General features: G+C 36.3%; 1 protein-coding gene across 1 annotated transcript in view; it reads right to left on the reverse strand.

The window, feature by feature from the left end:
- trh (trachealess) overlaps positions 1-20,232 on the reverse strand; it is a 1,401,459-nt gene that overhangs the window by 149,381 nt on the left and 1,231,846 nt on the right. Inside the window, 1 exon segment of the mRNA XM_067083537.1 lies at positions 14,875-14,916. Coding sequence (XP_066939638.1) covers positions 14,875-14,916 — 42 coding nt within the window.

Raw genomic sequence — 20,232 nt, forward strand, 5'->3', positions numbered from 1 at the left:
TACAGACCTGAACGAAGTGATGTGAACTAAATGTATCAGGATCGTAAGAGATGAAAATCAAAAAGAAAAAAGGAAAAATCGCGTTAAAAAACATTCTTTTATGATGTACGGCACCTTTGAAGACGAGCGCTGTCATTCAGCAATTCTTTCTTACTACCTCACCATCCACAAGGAAGTCAATTCTGAGAGAGAGAGAGAGAGAGAGAGAGAGAGAGAGAGAGAGAGAGAGAGAGAGAGAGAGAGCACAAATGACATGACGAAGGTGGTCTCGACACCGACCTTCTGCCGATAAAAACCATTCGTTGTTCCTGGTCGGTGCCTGGAAATAACACAATTACCCGGCTCCGAGGGCTAAGCCCCCCATCCCCCACACTTTCCCCTTCCCTAGACAAGGCCCCAGGTGTCCAGAGCCCCATCGACTCTCGGTCGTTTCCTGACATACGACAAATTTTAACTCTTCACCTGTCCCATATTAGCAATAACAATAACATCTAAACATGCATCTCAACCACTTATAATTCCCGATCATACTAAAGTTAATGAAATTAATAAGGCGTAGTACAGAGTAGTGCAGACGGCGCTGGAAGGGTGAAGCAGAAGAGAGAGCATGCAGAATGGAAGCCACAGAAAGTGGCAATTATTGTTCACTCTATGGTTACGTCCACAACGAAAAGTTTTTTCTGTTTAGAGCATTTGGTCAATAGCCCCTTAAAATCTCTCTCTCTCTCTCTCTCTCTCTCTCTCTCTCTCTCTCTCTCTCTCTCTATAAAACCCAGTGGAAAACTACATAAAATCATAATTAACGAAAATAAAAATCAACGCAGCTAACAACCGAATACTGACCTTCTCACATTCATTCTCTGGCGACGCGACTTCTAAATTTTTACGTAAGGGGAGAAAGTACTGGTAATGCCAGCTGATTTTTGCTTTTAAAGCTTCAGTGTAACACTTAAGAAAATACAAGTCTTATCGCAGGCCACGTGACTCGAGAGGTCGACAGTATACAGTAAACTAGCTCCCAGCACCAATTGCAAAAGTAGTATGTACAAGAAAAAACACGAGCGCGATCTTATGACCGTGACGGAAAAATCAATTCCAGGATAAATAATTGCTTCCTCCACAAGATGAATTTTTTTTTTACTAATTCTAGTCTGCATATTTGACAGCATTAGTGTCCAAGGCACGATAATAACAAAGAGTAAGATAACGCAATGTCTAAACATTTTCGGATTCTCTCAAGAGAAATTAGACAACAGAGGTAGACGACGAGGTGAGGAAGTAAGATGGCAAGGTGCGGTAAGTTAGGAATATTTTTTATCAACAATTTCCTTTACATTTTTCGGTTCGGTATGTGGTCTTCAAGCTCAGTTCTTGTAAGAAATTCTAAAATACCGAATGTGATTATGATGTCTGAAAGAGCATATAACAAAGATCAACACTAAGTTTTGTCCTTCACAATACTCGATGCAATTTCATCCAAATTAAGAATTTCCGAAGGGAGTTCAAAAGGAACGGGCAACTGCTTCTGAAGAATGCGGGACAATAGAGACTTGAGGACACTGATCAAAAGGAGAAAAAACTGTGGTGATCAGCCGATGCAGACGCCTCAGTCACAATGAAGTTACATCATTTATGTTGGAAAAATTGAGATATCAATTTACAGACTAGAATAAAGCCACCGTATACAGAGATTAGTATGAAAAGACCTTGTGCCAGATCCTATTAAATGTCCCAGAAAGTTCACGGTTAATGGCATAACATTTTCTGATTACAAAAACCATAATGATAATCACAGGAATTCGGTAATCATCTATGGTGAGGCTAATGATAAAACTTTTCTTGGAAAAGGAAGAACTAGCGCACTTTTCCGCGAAAAACCACAAAAGCTGGAGTTGAAAGCGAGTGAAAAATAATGCAGACACTGGGACAAGTTCATCGACAATCAACTTAACCCATTAACCAAACAAGGAAGAAGGTCATAAGGGCATTGTTAGTCTAGACACATGGCAAGACAAGGCACGATACAGATGCGGTAAGGTAAGGGAGCCACCACACAGGATTTGCTAAGGGAGAAATTGGAAAACAAAAAACCAAAGAATGAGTTTCTACAGAGAAAAAGTTATAGCTTTATTTCCTTGTCAAAAGAAGATGGAAGTGTGATTTGTTGAAGTTCATGATACTATGTCTTTCCAAAATGAGTTTCACATTCTGAATAAACTTGTTAACGGGTCAATGAATAGGTGTACTGTAACAACAACAACCACAATAATAATAATAATAATAATAATAATAATAATAATAATAATAATAATAATAATAATAATAATAATAATAATAATAATGCAAACTTCTGCAAAGTGTTCCTAGTGGGAAGCACAAAAACAAGATTCAATAAATTGCCAGGGATGAAAGCAAGAATGAAAAGAGGTCACTTACATTTACATTTACAGAATATTTAAAAAATAAAAAAGGTACAATATTGAGAGAGAGAGAGAGAGAGAGAGAGAGAGAGAGAGAGAGAGAGAGAGAGAGAGAGAGAGATTTATCAGGATTTACAATAATGCGTTGCTGTGTAATATCTTTCCTGCACTTAAATTTCTTTGCTTTTGACATAATTCACTTGAGAGAGAGAGAGAGAGAGAGAGAGAGAGAGAGAGAGAGAGAGAGAGAGAGAGAGAGAAAATTCTTTATCGGAAAACCTACTCTATACATTGTACAGTAAACCAGCGGACCGGAATTTTATCATTTTGTCCATTAGTGGGTGTTTATTGATCACTGAAAAAGGGGGGGGGAGGGAGAGAGCAAGGGGGATGGGGGGTTGACAGGAATGAGGGGAATGGGAGACAGGAATGGGATCGTTATGGAGGGGTAAAGAGAGAGGGCGTCTCTCTCCTGACGACGACAGTCCTTTAATTCGGTTCACTGGACAGAAACGGTGTGGACTCTGGTTTGTGTGTATGTATGTATGTATGTATGTATGTATGTATGTATGTATGTATATACATACTGGATATATATTTAAATATATACATATATAATACATACACACAAAACCATATACATATACATATATGTATGTATGTATATATACATATACATAATATATATATAGATGTATATATATATATATATATATATATATATATATATGTAGATAGATAGATATACATTAGATATACATTAAATTGACCTTCCAGATTATGGAAAAATAGAAAATATATGAAGCCATCCAGGAAGAGTTTATCAGTCAAAGCAAACAAACGGATGGAAGCAAACATCATAATAATATATGAATTAGAGGAGCTCCTACAATTGACAAAGGCCACTTCTATCGTGGAGCTGTTGAAATTCAATCCAATTACCTACCCCTTACCCCTAAAACGCCCAGGGCCCTCCCATTTCTCGAAATTGGATTAGCATAACAATCGTATCGACATAATACCTGAGGTCCCCAATTAGAATGTTCTTTTGCGTTGTCCAACAAGAACTCTTATGGCGTGGTAATGAAGAACAATATGAGAGAGAGAGAGAGAGAGAGAGAGAGAGAGAGAGAGAGAGAGAGAGAGAGAGAGAGAGAGAGAGGTACTTTGTAGTCTTCCTCACAGCATTATCGTCGACTTCATGAAATGAGAAAATGCAACTATAATGACACTCAGAACTTATAAATAAACAAGAGAAAAAATAATACCCGACATTTTCTCAAAGCATAATGTGGATTTTATATACATATTTGGCATATGTAAACACCGAGTCAGTTTCCCTTAAAAAATTCATTTCTAAGCAGAAAACTATGGGGAAATGAGCGATTTTTAGTTAGTTTTTGTAGAAATCTTTTGGGAGTTTCCTTTTTTGTATATACATCTGTGTTATATACACGTACATACAAAGAGAAAGAAGCTCTCTCTCTCTCTCTCTAAGTCCAAACTATTAATCTGGATGGTTAGGGAGAGAAACTGACAACCAATGAGGGCTTGCCGCGTGGCGGACGTCAACGTCAAATTTATCTTTGAGATTATTTTTCTTTCTCTTATTTTGGTCGAGCGACCCTTCCACAACAGTGGCCCCTATTTTACGTTTGTTATGAAATGCCCATTCGCTCTTGACTCTGATGTCTGTTCAACTGAAAATGCTCGAGGGTTACTCGAAAGTCGCCGTAATACGCTGCTACCGACGACTGATCGGCGAGTAATTCTGTGATGTTATGGCGTTCTGGATATCAGTTCAGTATCCAGATAATGGAAAATTATGACAAACGAAACATCAGAAGAAGAAATTTCTCTCCAGCGATTAACAAAATGGCCCATTAGATGAGAGGGAATGTCTCTTCTGCTATCCAAACGACCCATTAATTGAGAGGAAATTCCTCTCCAGCTATTAAAACGATACATTAGTTGATAGGAAATTATCCCTAAACTTTTAAAACGATGTATTACAAGAGAAATCCCATTATAAATGAAACACATAAAGCAATGGCTACTCAAGATTGGATATTATGCTTTCCAGGCTCTAGAAATATTTTCTAGGCTTTCATGGGACTAGATACATATTCCAGTAAAAAAACTGATTGCAAACCACAAGAAAAAGAGGAAGGAATCCTTATCGAAGCCGTAAACAAGATTACCTCTGATCTAAAAAGAAAGATGAGCTAATATGTAACCGGAAATGCAGATTCGGCAGTCTAAATCCATTCCAAAGAGAAGATAAGTCGCATAAATATCCCCCTCTTCCGACAATAATCCCAGTGTGCCATCCCTTCTTTGAGGGGATAGGAGGAGGAAGACGAATACATAGCTTCTCTCGAATATAAATATTCCATATATTGGCAACCTCGTCCCCGGCTAGAAAGAAATATAGAAATGAGCCCGAGAACAGAAATCAAATTTAAATGTAAATTCCGTCCATGAGGCGTATCAGGAGACTGGAATCAACGAGGTCATTGATTTAGGTCGTCTCGTTCCAGCCGATGGATGAAGAAGAAGAAGAAGAAGAAGCAGAAGACAAGTGTTCGAGATGTCGCTCAAAAGTACTGTCGCGCTTAAAATCTCTCTCTCTCTCTCTCTCTCTCTCTCTCTCTCTCTCTCTCTCTCTCTCTCTCTCTCTCTCTCTCTGGGAACAATAGTGTTAAGAGGAGCTGAAGGTGCAGCCAAGAGGGTAGACGGTTACGTAAGGATGGTGGAGACGAGAGACTTTGGGTGTGGTGATGAAAGGGCCTTGATAGAAAGGTCTTGAATGATTTTCTTACGGGAAAAAAAAGAGGAGAAAGCGAGCAAAGATGGAATACCAAATAAAATAACTCAAAGGGGAGTTTCCCATTTTCCGTCCTATCAAAAAAAGCTTTCTGAATTCCCGATCCATTCCTCTCGAATATTATAACTTTGAATGGAAATCAGTCTCAATGGAATAAGGCAAGTAATAGCTAAAAACTAAACGAGAGGATGCCTAGGTTTTACTTAATTTAATTTTAGGCCCTTCAAAAGTGAAATGGGTTGGGAGAAACGTGGGCATTAACATATACAAGAAAAATAAACAAGAAAATCAAATAATAATTAAACTACAGATAGTTTAATAATAATAATAATAATAATAATAATAATAATAATAATAATAATAATAATAATAATAATAAAGTCGAGGATACAAAACCCTAACATGAAAACAGGCAGTTGTTTTGTTACAATACTGTTTACTGAAAAAAAAAAAAAACATACAAGACATTAACCCAACAAATTTCATACCTTTGTGATTAATCAGAAATTGTCTTATAAACAATATAAACATCTTCACTCTCATTGCTAGCACACACGACAAAGTTATTATCAATAGTGGTGTCACCGCTGGTGAGGATCATCGATGGCAATATTACTGTTCCTTATCACGTTCAAGTTACGAAATCGGCCATGACTCGATCCTGAGTAGTAAATTTACGAAATAGGATATGACTCGGACCTGAGTAATAAAATTTAAAATTCTGATGACTGAGCGTTTGTACCCAGGCGACTAATTTTGGTACTGAATGAAGTGGGTGTAACTTTGTCAGTTTACAATCCGGGTGAGAGAGGGCTATACCGGAAAATCTTGGAATATTCAAATATCGACCGGGGAATTTTACAAATAAATACTTTGAATATTCGACGGCAGTTCATTCTTTTAACAAACTGATTTACCTCAGCTTCGGCTGAAGAGGGAATTAGTCCTATGGTAAATAACAAACCGGTTAATTATTTTCCACTGCAAGGAGAGAACTCCTCCATTGCAGTTATAATCGGGACTATGCAGGCTTTGTGTAACTTATATTTTATTCAGTACTTTTACCCTTCCTGGCGTACCCCTCGATCTTTTCTTACGTTTAACTTGTTCCTTCCTTAATCCTGTTTGAGCCAAGATGCGCATAGAATGTTGGTTTTAGTTTTAGAGCCTTCAAATTTCCAGTCCCACTCTACAATAAGTTCCCACTTGATATTAGGAGGGCTGAAAATATCGTCTTTCAAAAAAAAAAAAAAAAAAGGTTTTTTTTATACTGAGTGTTATGATAGAGTGGACTTGACATTTAATATGGAGTACGCAGTGTGATTCTTCGAAAATTCTCTGTTAACAGCTGTTGAATTTGCGGGTCCCACAAACCACCTTCGGTGGAGTGGGACCGAATAAGAAACCTACTTTTTTTTCCCCATTTTTCATTTCCTTTTCTGTATCAAACGTTTTTCCGTTGACGTGAACTTCGTCGAATGTTTTGTACAAAAAAAAAAATAAAAAATGAACGGAAAGAAAAAGACAAGAGACAATTAATGGCCATTTCTCATTTTCAACGTTCTTTTACAATTTTACACTTCTCTCTTTTTCGATTTTCTTTTTCTTGTTTACTTCATTATTCCGGTTCCCTTCATTTCAATCGGTTTCTTGTGATTCTCACTTTGTTGTACGTATTCTTTTGTTATACCCGTCTTTATTGCCGGCATTCTTTTTTCGCTCTACTTTCGACTATTTCATAAGTCTTTATATTCTATTTACATTAAAATAAAACTTTAATATACAACGTTTTTCAAGTAGCCTATCATAGTGTTCCTTGTGAAGGTTCTTCTGAATAATCAAGGGTTTTCAAAGCCCTTTCAATACCTTTCCCGCGACCTTATATACGTCTTCAGTGTCTTTACAAAAAGATAAAAGGTTTTACTTCTTTCGAGTCTCCTTCAATGAAGCATGAGTCTTTCTGAAATATCTCTGTAAACATAATTTTTCTGAAACATTCTTAAATGTCAATATCATCATTGCGTTTGTCAAAAAAATCAGCTATACCTCGTTCTCTAGTCATTTTTAAATGCATCTTTCTTCTCATAGCCTTTTTATTTTCACAGTGTCATAACACAATGTTTTCAGTAAACAGTAACTCAGTTTAAAGCTTTTTGACAAGACTCGTTAATTCATTTAAAGGGTTAGTCAATCAATACAGTCGTTTTCAATGAAGCCTATCTCTTTAAAACTCTCTCAGTAAATCATAATGTATTTTTGGTCACTTTCAAATCAATGGTTGATTGGCAATCACAGACAAATGTGGCATATCATATGAAAGGTTTCATCAACTGCGCTCCTCACTTCGTAAATTGACCGTATGCAAAGTCACACTGGGCAGCAAGGGGAACGTTTTTCAAAGGTTTTCCTAGAAATGACGCGCATCATAATTAACCATAATGACACCAAAAAATTTCATCATAATCAACATGTTCTAGCCATAGTATGGAAACTGTTCGAAAATCACTCTTTTTCTTATCCATTTGAAATTTATTTCTACAATATTTCTGAATGGGAATGCGAGTCGTATCTTCAAAATTTCTAATCCTCACATCAAAAGCTATATACGCATAAAAATTTTTAAATACCAAAATATATTTTTATTAATATAATACTGAATATCACCTGAGCCTTAAGCCTCCAATTCACATTAACTGAGAGCAAAGGGTTCTGCCTACAAAATTACATTTCAAAGATACCATGGCAACTAAAGCAAATTTGACAGACCCTGCCATTAGAATTCGAGAGCATCTGCTTCAACAGGTAAAATTAGACATGGCCGACTGTACGCTTTCACCAACACTGGCCTCTTTTTCGCCGCATACTATACGGGAAGGGGATGCTAGGTAGAATACAACAAAGGCTTCCCGCCCCAAAATTTGAAAACAAATCTAAAACGTGTCACGTTCCTCGAATGAGAGCCTATAATAGAAACAGTGTAAGGCATTGAGAGAGAGAGAGAGAGAGAGAGAGAGAGAGAGAGAGAGAGAGAGAGAGAGAGAGAGAGAGAGAGAGAGATTTAAAAATCTCACAGCTTTCTGAAAAAAAGGTAAACAATTTTAAAGGGATATGATAGGAAGAATGATAATTATAATAGAGAAATTAAGAATAGGGAAGGGGTGGGGCAGGGAAAGCAATATAATTATACATGCTATAAGACAGAGAGAGAGAGAAGAGAGAGAGAGAGAGAGAGAGATTCTCACAGTTTTCTGAACAAAGGTAAAACAATTTTAATTATAATAGATAATGATAATAGAGAAATTAAGAATAGGAGTGGGTGGGGGCGGGGAAGCAATATAATTATACATGCTATACAGAGAGAGAGGGGGAGGAGGGAGGAGAGAGAAGGAGGAGAGAAAGGCGGCGTCTGTTTAGTGTTGATAGCAATCAATTATGGCGGCATAACAATGGCGAACAAATGATCTATTTTTGTTAATTTAGTGCGTGACTCCTCCCCCAACGCTCGAGTGGTTGCAGGTGCTCCTCCTACCTGTTTTTCTGTGCTTCTTCCTCCGCCACATACTCCTCCTCCTCTTTCCCCCCCCCTCTCCAACATTTCCTCTCCCCCTTCCATTATCTCTTTTATTTCATCATCCTGCTTCAGGACGACCTCGACGGCAAAAAATAGAAAAATGTAAATAAAAAATCATGAGAGGAAGGTGCATAACTTTTAATAACACCGGTCGAGTGGTTTAGCACACCTGTTGTTCACGATGTTAAGCAGCTATGACGAAATATGCGGCAATCAAATGCTGCCCCGGCTGTTCAAGAGGAGAGAGAGAGAGAGAGAGAGAGAGAGAGAGAGAGAGAGAGAGAGAGAGAGAGAGAGAGAGAGTAATATAAATGACCCTGGACGCATGAAAACTCCCGGACTGGAAAACGATCAGTGCATAAAAAACAGACAATAATGTTTAAGATACACTAATAGTTACAGGTATGAAAAACCTTTAACGTTCTTTTCCTATGAAAGCGCAAAAGAGCAAACACAAGATCTAGCCATCTGACTAGTGTTAAGACCTTCCTGTATCTTTCCGAGAGCAACCTAGTCAAAAAATAAAGCCTAAATACTTAGGCAATTAACTATAATACAAACTGAATAAATAAACCTAACGAAGGAGACAGTATGACTTAATGAATGAGGCAAAACACTGATGGTACATTACGTAAGGGAACATGCATGAAAAATGTGTTATGTGATGCTGAAAAAGGACACAAAGTTCTCTTACGAACGAACATAAAGCTCGAAAATACCGACGCATCGCAACCAGGTTGCTACACTTGGGATTATCCTTCTCTCTAATATATATATCAGGAAGAGATACAGGCCAAATGCCGTGTTCAACACCGGTGTTCAAGGACCTTGTGTAACAAAATAGTCTATAGCTTTTCTTGGCGGTCGCGCATGGAATTATTGGCCGGGACCAGTACTACTTAAGTGTCTTCATCTAAATAAAAGACTTTGCACAACATTCCAAATAAATATAGCTATCTTTTTTTTTTTTTTTTTACCAAATTACATGCAGCGTTTGCCCCAGCAATATATCACTGGATAGTGTCATGAATAAAAACATTGATGGCAAAAGGTGAATTTCAAACATGCCATTTCTTCAGATTAAAGAGAGAGAGAGAGAGAGAGAGAGAGAGAGAGAGGAGAGAGAGAGAGAGAGAGAGAGAGAGACGGCCACCATCGAAATGTATCCATCATTAAATAGGTATCGAGCTGTATAATCCATCAGCAGGGACGCCATTTTCTTTTCAAAGAAGAGAGCCAGGCCCCCGCCCCAATTTCCTCCCAGGAGACTCACGGGAGAGGGATAGAAGGAGGGGAGGGGGGGGGCTCTAAAAAGGGTTGACTTCAGTATTAGTAAATAAGGAAAAAGTGACAGAATGAGGGAAAGTCTCGACAGCCCTTGATTTTATTCTTTCTCGCTTACGCAAGTCACTTACTTTGTTCGTGTGTTGTCGTTATTGTTATCAATGTTGTTGTATAATCGTTGATTATATATTGCTGTAAATTTATATACTTAAATTTTGCTGCTAATGTAGTTATCGACGTTATTGCGGCTGCTGTTGTTAATATGGTGGCCACAACCCCAGTCGATGTTGTTGTGACAATATGATTTTAATGTACGTTGTTGCCCATGATGATGTTTTCCATCGACTGGCTTCGGAAAACTTTGTCCCAAACAACTATTAATCAAGAGTGTTGTATCCTATTTATACAAGGTACGAGGATGGAATGGAGGGGGCTGTTCTCAGCTGGGAGCTCGTGAAAGAAGAGAGAGAGAGAGAGAGAGAGAGAGAGAGAGAGAGAGAGAGAGAGAGAGACTGGTCCCTAAAACAATTAACCCCATTTCTATGAATAGGACGCTAATTGTGACTCGCAATGAAGCCAACCCCTCCACAGTTTCTCCCAAACCCTCCTCCCCCTCACCCAATACACCCCCTTTCCCGCCCCTTTCTCACACACGATGAGAGAGAGAGAGAGAGAGAGAGAGAGAGAGCGAGTATTGCATATTTCAATAGAGTGCTTACAACATTTACTGATCATTTAATAAATAAAGAAAACACTGAAGTGAGTGAAAAAAAAAATTAATTGAAATTTCAAACTTAAAGAAAGTTTTTAACGTCCCTACATGTTATACAAATGCAGAGAGAGAGAGAGAGAGAGAGAGAGAGAGAGAGAGAGAGAGAGAGAGAGAGAGAGAGAGAGAGAGAGTACGAACAAGAATATTCCTGACCTGAAAAATTTACTGCAGTCTTTCCACATTTATATATATATATATATATATATATATATATATATAGTATATATATATATATATATATATATATATAGCTATATATATATATATATATATATATATATATATATATATATATATATATATATATATATATATTTTCAACACATATTATTTCCGTAAAAACTTGATAACAGTTCGTTTCCAGTTCGTCCTATCAAGTGATGGATCTAGATATAGAAAATTTCAGCACATAAACTCAGATATTATTACCTATTAAAACACAGTTCCAAGCGTACGCTCTGGCTTAAGACCAGCTTAATTCATAACAACAGAACAGGGTTCTTCTTGCCAGCTTAATTCATAACAACAGGGTTCTTCTTGCCACCGACGACAACCACGCAGGTGCGTTCGTGGAACGAGGAACCGTTATTACCGAAATCCCGCTGGACGAAAAATCCAGGGAGCGATCGGTAGTTCTTCCTTTTCAGAGACGAGAAGGAAAAAAAAAAGGGAAGGAAAAACGCTGAGTCAAAAAAAAAAAAAAAAAAAAAAAAACTGTCATTTCATCACAGACTCGAACAATGGCTAATGGCGCTGACCAGTTTCATTATCTCTCGGCTTCTGGACGAAATTCTGCATCCGACTGGATACAGTCTGAATAGACTGAGCTGATTAAGCTATCCATTACCATATACGTTTTGTAATGTAAGAACTTTCGCTCTGCGTTACTGTTTCGCCGTAATGATTTTTAATTGTTATCAGAGAATTTCATCAAAATTATAAAATGAATTAGTTGTCAAGTGACGGTTAACAAATGTCTTCTGCACTTTACAATATATTCTACTTGGCAGACAGAAAAAAAGAGAAGAATAACAACTCTGTAAGAAAACTATTATGTGAAACTAACGAAGACCGAAATCAAGTACACATCTCACCCACGACTCTAACAGCACGACAAAAAATTGAGTACCGATATTTATCGTTATAACCCTATGAAAAAGCTGTTATTATACACGAATGAGGATATACATATTCATAGAAAAGTTATACATCATATCCCGTACACAGAAGTGCAGAATGCATACCTGAAGAGCAGCAATCTAAAATATCCAAAAGACTTGAGAGAAAACCCAAGGCTATTAATTTAACGCACGCGCCGTCTCCAAAGCTCCAAAGCTCCACCAATACCAGGAACCTAACGGGTTGTTTGCCATGGAGCCAATGACAACAGCAGGACGGGTCAGGAGACTAATGAACGCAGTCATTTGTTGTTTTTATTTGTTCCGTTAATAAGATAAAGCCTTGGCAAAAATTCTTCAATCCCAACAAGCAAAAACGGGAAATCTTTTTAACAAAAGTGATGGATGTCACATTTTGAAACACTTCTGGCAGCGACTTCTAATATACAGCATTTTGTCGAAGGAGAAGATTATTTACAATTATTCCAAATTACCATACTAAATTTAAGGCATAATATTTTATAAATATACCTTCCCCCACATAAGAATGTGCAACACATGCATGCATACACATACTCGTACACAATCATGGAGTCATTCCTTTCGCAAGCTTTACGTCCTTGGCCCTCCCTGCCATTGCCAAAGAATGCTTGCCCCCGCAAGGACTCGAACTTGCATTTGAAGTATCTCAATTTCACAATGTTATTCTCTGGGAGGGTTTCAGGAACTATAAAACTGCTCTCTATAATACTTTGGACTTTTTCTGTATTAATGTCGCTACAATGCGATTTACAACATATTTAAGCTAATTTGATTTTTCTTCCGTGATTTGTCTATTTTGTAAATTACTATTAACATTTACCAATCGATTTTATTAAGATTTCTGTTCACTTTGCTCTGATCATTTATTTTTACACGACATTTCTATTCAGATCAAGTTTGCTAGTCAAGTGAATGACCTCTGGATTCTTCTGAAGCTGCGCACACACATTCGGGTAACATTAATTACGACCAATACTCACGGTTGGCGATACCAAAGGATTCTTACGGTTCGCATTTTTTAAACTACGTTTTTGGTGTCTTCCAACTCAAGCAAATCTGCCTCCATGTACATATCACACATTGTTCTGTGTCTGCTTACAACCAAAAATACAAATTTGTACTTAGTATTTTATTGCCTAAATTTCACTACCCATCAAACCATTTCGTGTCGGAAATTCCACGAAAAGACCTTGGTAGATATTTAAAAAAAATACGAAATGAGTCCTGAGCTGTGTAAATCCCACGGCAACACAAGACAGTATATAGTTTTCTATGGCAGATGAATTTTGCAAACAGATTTTAGAAAGTAAAAAATTTCAGTTTCATAAAGTGTACACAAAGGTCAGTTTTTATAATTAATCATGAATGTGACAGGCCAATTACTCTAGCGAAAGTGAATGCAAACAAATTATTGCTGGCCCTGAATATCAATTCATAACTTCTCACAATACAAAAAGATAAGTACAAAAACTATATTTAGAACGTTGATGGCTAATCAATAAAAAGTATTAGTAAATGAAGCTTTTGAAATTATGAGGTTACAAAGTTAGCTTCGCAAACTAAAAAATATTTTTTTTTCTTAAATTCTCTGTGTTTCAGGGATTTTACGGGCCAAATTTTGAAGGGAAAAAACAGCCACTTAAAATGTCAAAGCTTGTGTTAGCAGTGGCATTTCCTATACCTGAAACTTTATTGACATTTTCTTGCACAATCCTATCCTGAATTATCAATAGCAGCATCCACCTATAAAAAAACCACTGACCCCGCAAATAGGTGCAATGACAGAAAATATTCATAAAGGACACCAATGTCTTGTTTTCTCCACAAAATGACAAAATAGACTACAATACCTGGGTCTTAAATCATGCAGATTAAGACGCAATCCATGTAATTCCACAAAAACAAATATAAAAAGCCATCCACAATTATGAGTCAGCCTTACATTCTCTTCAGTTGTGAGAAGGGAGAGAACTTTCGTTGTACGGCAAAGATCTTGCGGAAAATTCGTGGGTCCAGTTCTCCTCAACGCTATATGCAGACAAGTACGGTAGCACCACCCACAAACAACAACAACAACATCAAATAATAACACACAATAGCACTACAACAAAGCAAGCACTAGGCGGGCCATATCTGCAACTACATACGAACAATTTACACCTAGTTAACATTTAGGCTTACAGCTGACGCTAAACACCAATTCTATCTACTCAAACAAAATAAAACAGAAAGCAGAAATGACAGTGTATATATGACATGGGTTTAAAGCTTATGTATTTCAATTATGCAAAAGTAACAGCTGATTTCTTCTATCGTATTTCCGTTATACCTCAATCTGTATAGCCTGCATAGCTTACACTATTTTCAGGCACGAACGATTTAGATAAAAGCTTGATTGTTTGAAACTTAATGTTGTACATGCAATAATAGCTACTTTATCTATTCGCAAAATTTTTGAGAGAATCTGAAATGTAGATCTAAGAATGAAATAACTTTGCAGTTAATAAGATACTGATTTAAATCTTAGACAAACAAGTTCTTCATGCAATATTCTAGTTAATTCAATGTCTCACAGATTAACGACATAGAGGCGTTTTGCAACGCCATTCTTAAAGGAGAGACTTCTGAAGCGGTGTTAATAACAATCATGATCAATGATCAGTCTCTAATTGCAATTAAAACTGAATGGTTAGACAGTCATTAACTAAATAGGTTAGTGTTTGTGGAACTGACAATAAACAAAAAAAAAAACTACAGTAATTAGTTGCACATCAAAGAGGGTTAGACGGATTAGTTTTTGTTATTCTGGATTAGTTACACTAGAACTAATTCATTCCTACCTTCCGTCTGGCAATTGTCGCCATTGTTGTTCGGGGGCGAAACTGTAATTAGAAATACCAGTAAATATTACTGATTTTGAAGAACAGAAAAGAAAAAATTCTATTCAAGTTTATCAAATGCTTGTGTGGATGTATGCAGTGTTTTAATGTGATCTTAAATCTAAATCTTTAATTATATTTGTACATATATGTATATACGAATATGATTTTATATATATATATATATATATATATATATATATATATATACATACATACATTACATATATATACATATATGCATATATATAATATATAATATATATATATATATATATATATATATATATATAAAAAGAATGTGCATCTGTAAATTTATATAGAATAAGGGCATATATAATAACTCACTTGTAGATACCATTTATATAAACCACACCTAACACTGATATGAAGCACATACAGTATTATAACTCTATTATATCTAAAACATACTACAGAAAAATTTAGATTACGTTTTACAGTTGAGAAAACTGTACCACTGAAATTTTAATATTAAAAGAGTCAAGATCTGATTATATATATATATATATATATATATATATATATATATATATATATATATATATATATGTATATATATAAATATATTTATTTATATATTCATATGTGTATATATACAGTAGATAGATGAACTAATTTGCTTTGTTAATATGGAAAACATGGTATTTACCAAGAGAAAATTTGGAGAAACATAACAAAAACAAAATTGAAATTTTAAGTTTTACAGCTAAAAATCCAACCAAAACTCTCTGCATTTCCACCATCAAGAAGAACCACACCATCCAGTCTGCTGGAAAAGGAAGTTTGTCCAATCCATTTTGGTCTTATTCTCGAGAGACTGCGAGCAACGACTGACAGAGTCTGATTTTGACTTTATTCCAAATGGTCGTCGTGTCTAATGAAGCTTCAAATTTCTCCTAGAAAGCTCACACACACTATATATAGCGAATATCGTACAGTCAGTTCTGAGAGACGAAATGTTTCTACGTCAATATCTGACACCAATTAGAAAATTGAATGCAAGTCCTATTAATGACCAGATCTATTCATTAAATGAGTCACTAATGACTTGCTTCAAGTTTCAGGTGACTCGTTTAACAGCCACAACTACTGCACACGCAACGCGGTTTTCCAAATGTAGAAATGGCTCTTATTCAACATTTGGGAACTTGAAATTAATCAGTCATAAAAGGCAGCTCGACATATAAAGGAGACACGTACTAATAACAGCTGGAATCGACGGAAAATAAAATATCCAATTAGTCTTTATACGGGTGTCCTGGCCGAATGTCACCTATTAATCACAAATGCCCAATAATCACCTGCTTGTCATAAATAAAACGTAATCACCACGAAATGCCTACTACGAGTCCTGAGCAGCGCAGGTGCCATACTCGTGTGAAATCCACTGAATACGTCAGCCAGTTTTAGGAACCGAATAAGTTTCAAGATTAAATCGACAAAAATAAATCACACATGTGCCTTGTCACAACATATAAAGCATGTCCAAGGCACAGACACTAACGAATGGTTGCTCAGGTCAATAAACTCTTTGTATCGGTGTATTTACGGAGAAATGTGTTTTTACTGCACCTTTACAGATGGACACTTCCAAGCACATTGAACTACATAGCCTTCATATAAAATTGTAACGTTACCGACTGATAAGACTTATAATGGATCCTTCAGAATACTCCCCAGACTATAAAACATTTCGAATGGCTAGGCAAAAGAAATGAACCTGACAAAAATATAACTAAAATATTTCTGAAAAGAAAAATTTTTTTATTAGGATGTGACAAATCTTGCAAATTCTAGAAATATCTGTGTTGCAAAAACAAAGATCAACGTCCAGAGAAAAGAGAATATTCCCTGGAAAGTCACTGACCCAAGGCACATGATTAACAAGGAAATTTTCTAACCGATGGAAAACATTCAGTTACAATGAAAAGATATTTATGACCTGAAAGCTGAGAAACAAATGAAATGCATCACTACCATAAATGGAATATTCCTCCCTGGGAAACACGGACATTATTCGGTAAATTACTGGCCTCCTGGTCTCATTCAACAATATTAATAAAAAATACAACAACAACAAAGTAATTAATATGATAACGATTATTCTTTACATAACAGCAGCTGCAGTAAGGTAGATCAGGAATTAGCAATTACAGGGAATACCAAAATATTCATAGGTCATCAGTCTAGTAACGAAAACAAAGTGACCACAACACAATGAAATCGAAAAACAAGTATCATGAGTCATATACGAAATGTAAATAGATTGCATATTAAAAATCCACGATTAAAATCAATTCAATGTATCATTTGTAAAAGTCAAAAATATATAGTATATCAATATATCACTCTAATACAACATTCAGCACACCTACAACATCTTGGTAAAATTTTATAAAGAAAAATAACCCTTACAAATACAATAAAGATTTCTGACTCACAAGCTTCCAAAGCTAAATGAGTCCCACTAGTCATCAACCCTCTCTGATCTCGATCAGAAATACAACGTGAAGTTTTTCAAGTCAGCCCCTGTCCATAAATAAGGGCCACAAAGACTCATACTAACTTGCAGTTACTAATACCATTCCTCCCGAAAAAAATCCACAAAAGAAGTATGAAACTTGTTCACTTGTTCTCGTTCTCAGTGATTCTCTTAAGGTGCCTGTCCCCCTTTCCTCAGTGAACAGAAGGCTGCGGTTTTCCTCTGGATGGACCATGACTCTCCCTTCCCTGCATGTCATTGCAACTTAAGACATAATTAGGAAGATGCGGTATCAGCCATATTATCAAGTAAATAGCCCTCCGTTGGGTGAGTCGGTAGAGCTTCGGACTGTCACTCGATGGGCCGGAGTTCAATTCCCAACCGGCTGATGAAAGTTAGAGGAATTTATTTCTGGCGATAGAAATTCATTTCTCGCTATAATGTGGTTCGGATTTCACAATGGCTGTAGGTCCCGTTGCTGGGCAACCAATTGGTTCTTAGCCACGTAAAATAAGTCTAATCCTTCTGGCCAGCCCTAGGAGAGCTGTTAATCAGCTCAGTGGTCTGGTAAAACTGAGGTATACTTTTTTTTTTTATTAAGTAAATTTCACAATTTATGGTACTTATGTTTCCTCTCTCTCTTTCGACGGTGCATTCATAATCCGTAATCTTGATCATTTAAGTTTTTTTTCCTGGGGCTCCGCTGATATTTGGCTAGTTGCTTTCACGTCCTACCACTCTTCCAGAACTGCTTACTCTACGTATAATTAACCCAGTCTCATCCACTTTAGAAATTCAGGTTAGTTCTGAAAATAACTCTTACCAGTTATTTTCAGATTAACCCAATCAAATTAAGTTCTTTTCAGGTTAAAACCCAATCAAATTAAGTTATTTTCAGGTTAACCCAATCAAATTACTAAACATAAAATGGGTTAAGTTTAGAAGTTTGTCGCTTCTTGTTCATTACCTCCCAGTAATTCGGGAACGCTAATTGCTATGTAATGAAAATTTTTAATTAGTTACAAACATCAAAACTGAAAGAAATGAAGCCACGTGCTCTTTTAAGGAAGGCCCATATTTTCTTTACAATCTCCCTTACGTACTGTATACTTCAACACAATTATCCATTTACTTTTAAATCACCAAGAAACAAAACACCATTTTTGCAACCGCCAATAATAAACAAAATTAAAGGTTGCGTCTTTTTAGGAAGAAATAATTTATCCATTTACTTAACTCAAAGAAACAAAATAAAAAAAGTATACAACCGCCAATATATAAATATACAAAATTAAAGCGAGGAATATTCGTATCTGTTTAATCGTCTTTAGGAAGAAATAATTCAATTCAACGTATCCCAGTATTCAATTTCTGACATGTACCAAATGACAGGAAACACTCGACATAAGCATTTATTTTCTTGGGCATCTTCCAACCAGTTTTCTTTGTCATGACAATCATGCAAATATATTCAGGGCTTTTAAAAAATACATCCAGCATATGTCTTTTAACCGGTTTATAAATGTCTTAGATACTTATTAATCAAAATATATAACCCAGAAAAGCAAAGTCAAGAACATAATGCCCTGATAATGCCAAGATGAATGACAGCGATGAAATAAATAATAATAAAAAAAAGATGAAGACAAACGTAATCAGACAATCTAATTGCGGGGTCGGTCTCTTAAAATGTTGCTCATTTCATCTCTTTTCTCCTCCTCCTCCTCCTCCTCCAATGAGGAAAAACTTCCTCTCTGAAAGTACGTAACTTTTCCTCGGGACGCTAACAAGGCAGTTTTCTCGCATAATTAATTGTTTCTCATTAAAGAGGGAGGTACCGCTTCTATTTTTCCCCCTCTTTCTTTGGGAGGAGGGGGTGTGGTGGGGTGTTTGGTGGGGAGGCCGGAAGGGTCTCATTCAGTCTACATTCCATTATGAGCAACTAGCTCGAAGGCCAGAAAAGAATTCTTGAAATTTTAACTCAGGTTGACCAAATAAATATCCCTTCCCTGTTTCTGCCATTATTGGGTCGAATTACAGTTTAAGTTTCTAGGAAGCCAACAATCTAAGGAAAAATAGTCAGATAAAATAATGAGTAAGTTCTTCAACAGGATTACACTTAAATATGGGCGGTAGAGAAGAAAGCCCTATGGAATTCACAACGTCCGCTAAGCGTCCCAATGAAAAGTATTTAAAAATTCTGTAAATACTATAAAATCGGTAAAAGTAAGAGTCATAAATACGTAAATTAAGAGCACAATAACATCTTTCCAGGAAACTGGTCTCTTCATTCTCTAAGCAAAGAAAAATTTGGGTCACGTCAGGCGACTAGTATATCGATCGGGGCTAGCAGCCTCATCCCATAAACCAGATTTTAGAAACACTCATCAGATCAATTGCGTGACCAGCAATGGGTCACAATGAGGACTGGACAGCAAATTTAAAGTAAATCTGTTAATACTAATTATTTAAGCCATAACCTTCCACTGGCAAGCTGGCAAAACTTATTAATGTTAATGAAGTATACTAACACGCTCCAAAAGGACTCAGTGCAATAAAATCGTAAATAAATCTAAAGTAATTCCTGCTCATTTCAGGGCATGAGACGCGGAAATGTTTTAAAATTTCTAGGAGTTTATTTAAACTCTTTCTCTGCAAAACTGTAATTGTGATGCAGTAAGGTTGGAGGTTGTTGACGGAATACAAAGTCCTCTTCATCACAACTTGAATTTAACTTACATAAAATTTTCGGATGCTTACAGAGAGAGAGAGAGAGAGAGAGAGAGAGAGAGAGAGAGAGAGAGAGAGAGAGAGAG

The sequence above is a fragment of the Macrobrachium rosenbergii genome, chromosome 3 (assembly GCF_040412425.1).
Source record: "Macrobrachium rosenbergii isolate ZJJX-2024 chromosome 3, ASM4041242v1, whole genome shotgun sequence".
In the NCBI taxonomy this organism is placed as follows: Eukaryota; Metazoa; Arthropoda; class Malacostraca; order Decapoda; family Palaemonidae; genus Macrobrachium; species Macrobrachium rosenbergii.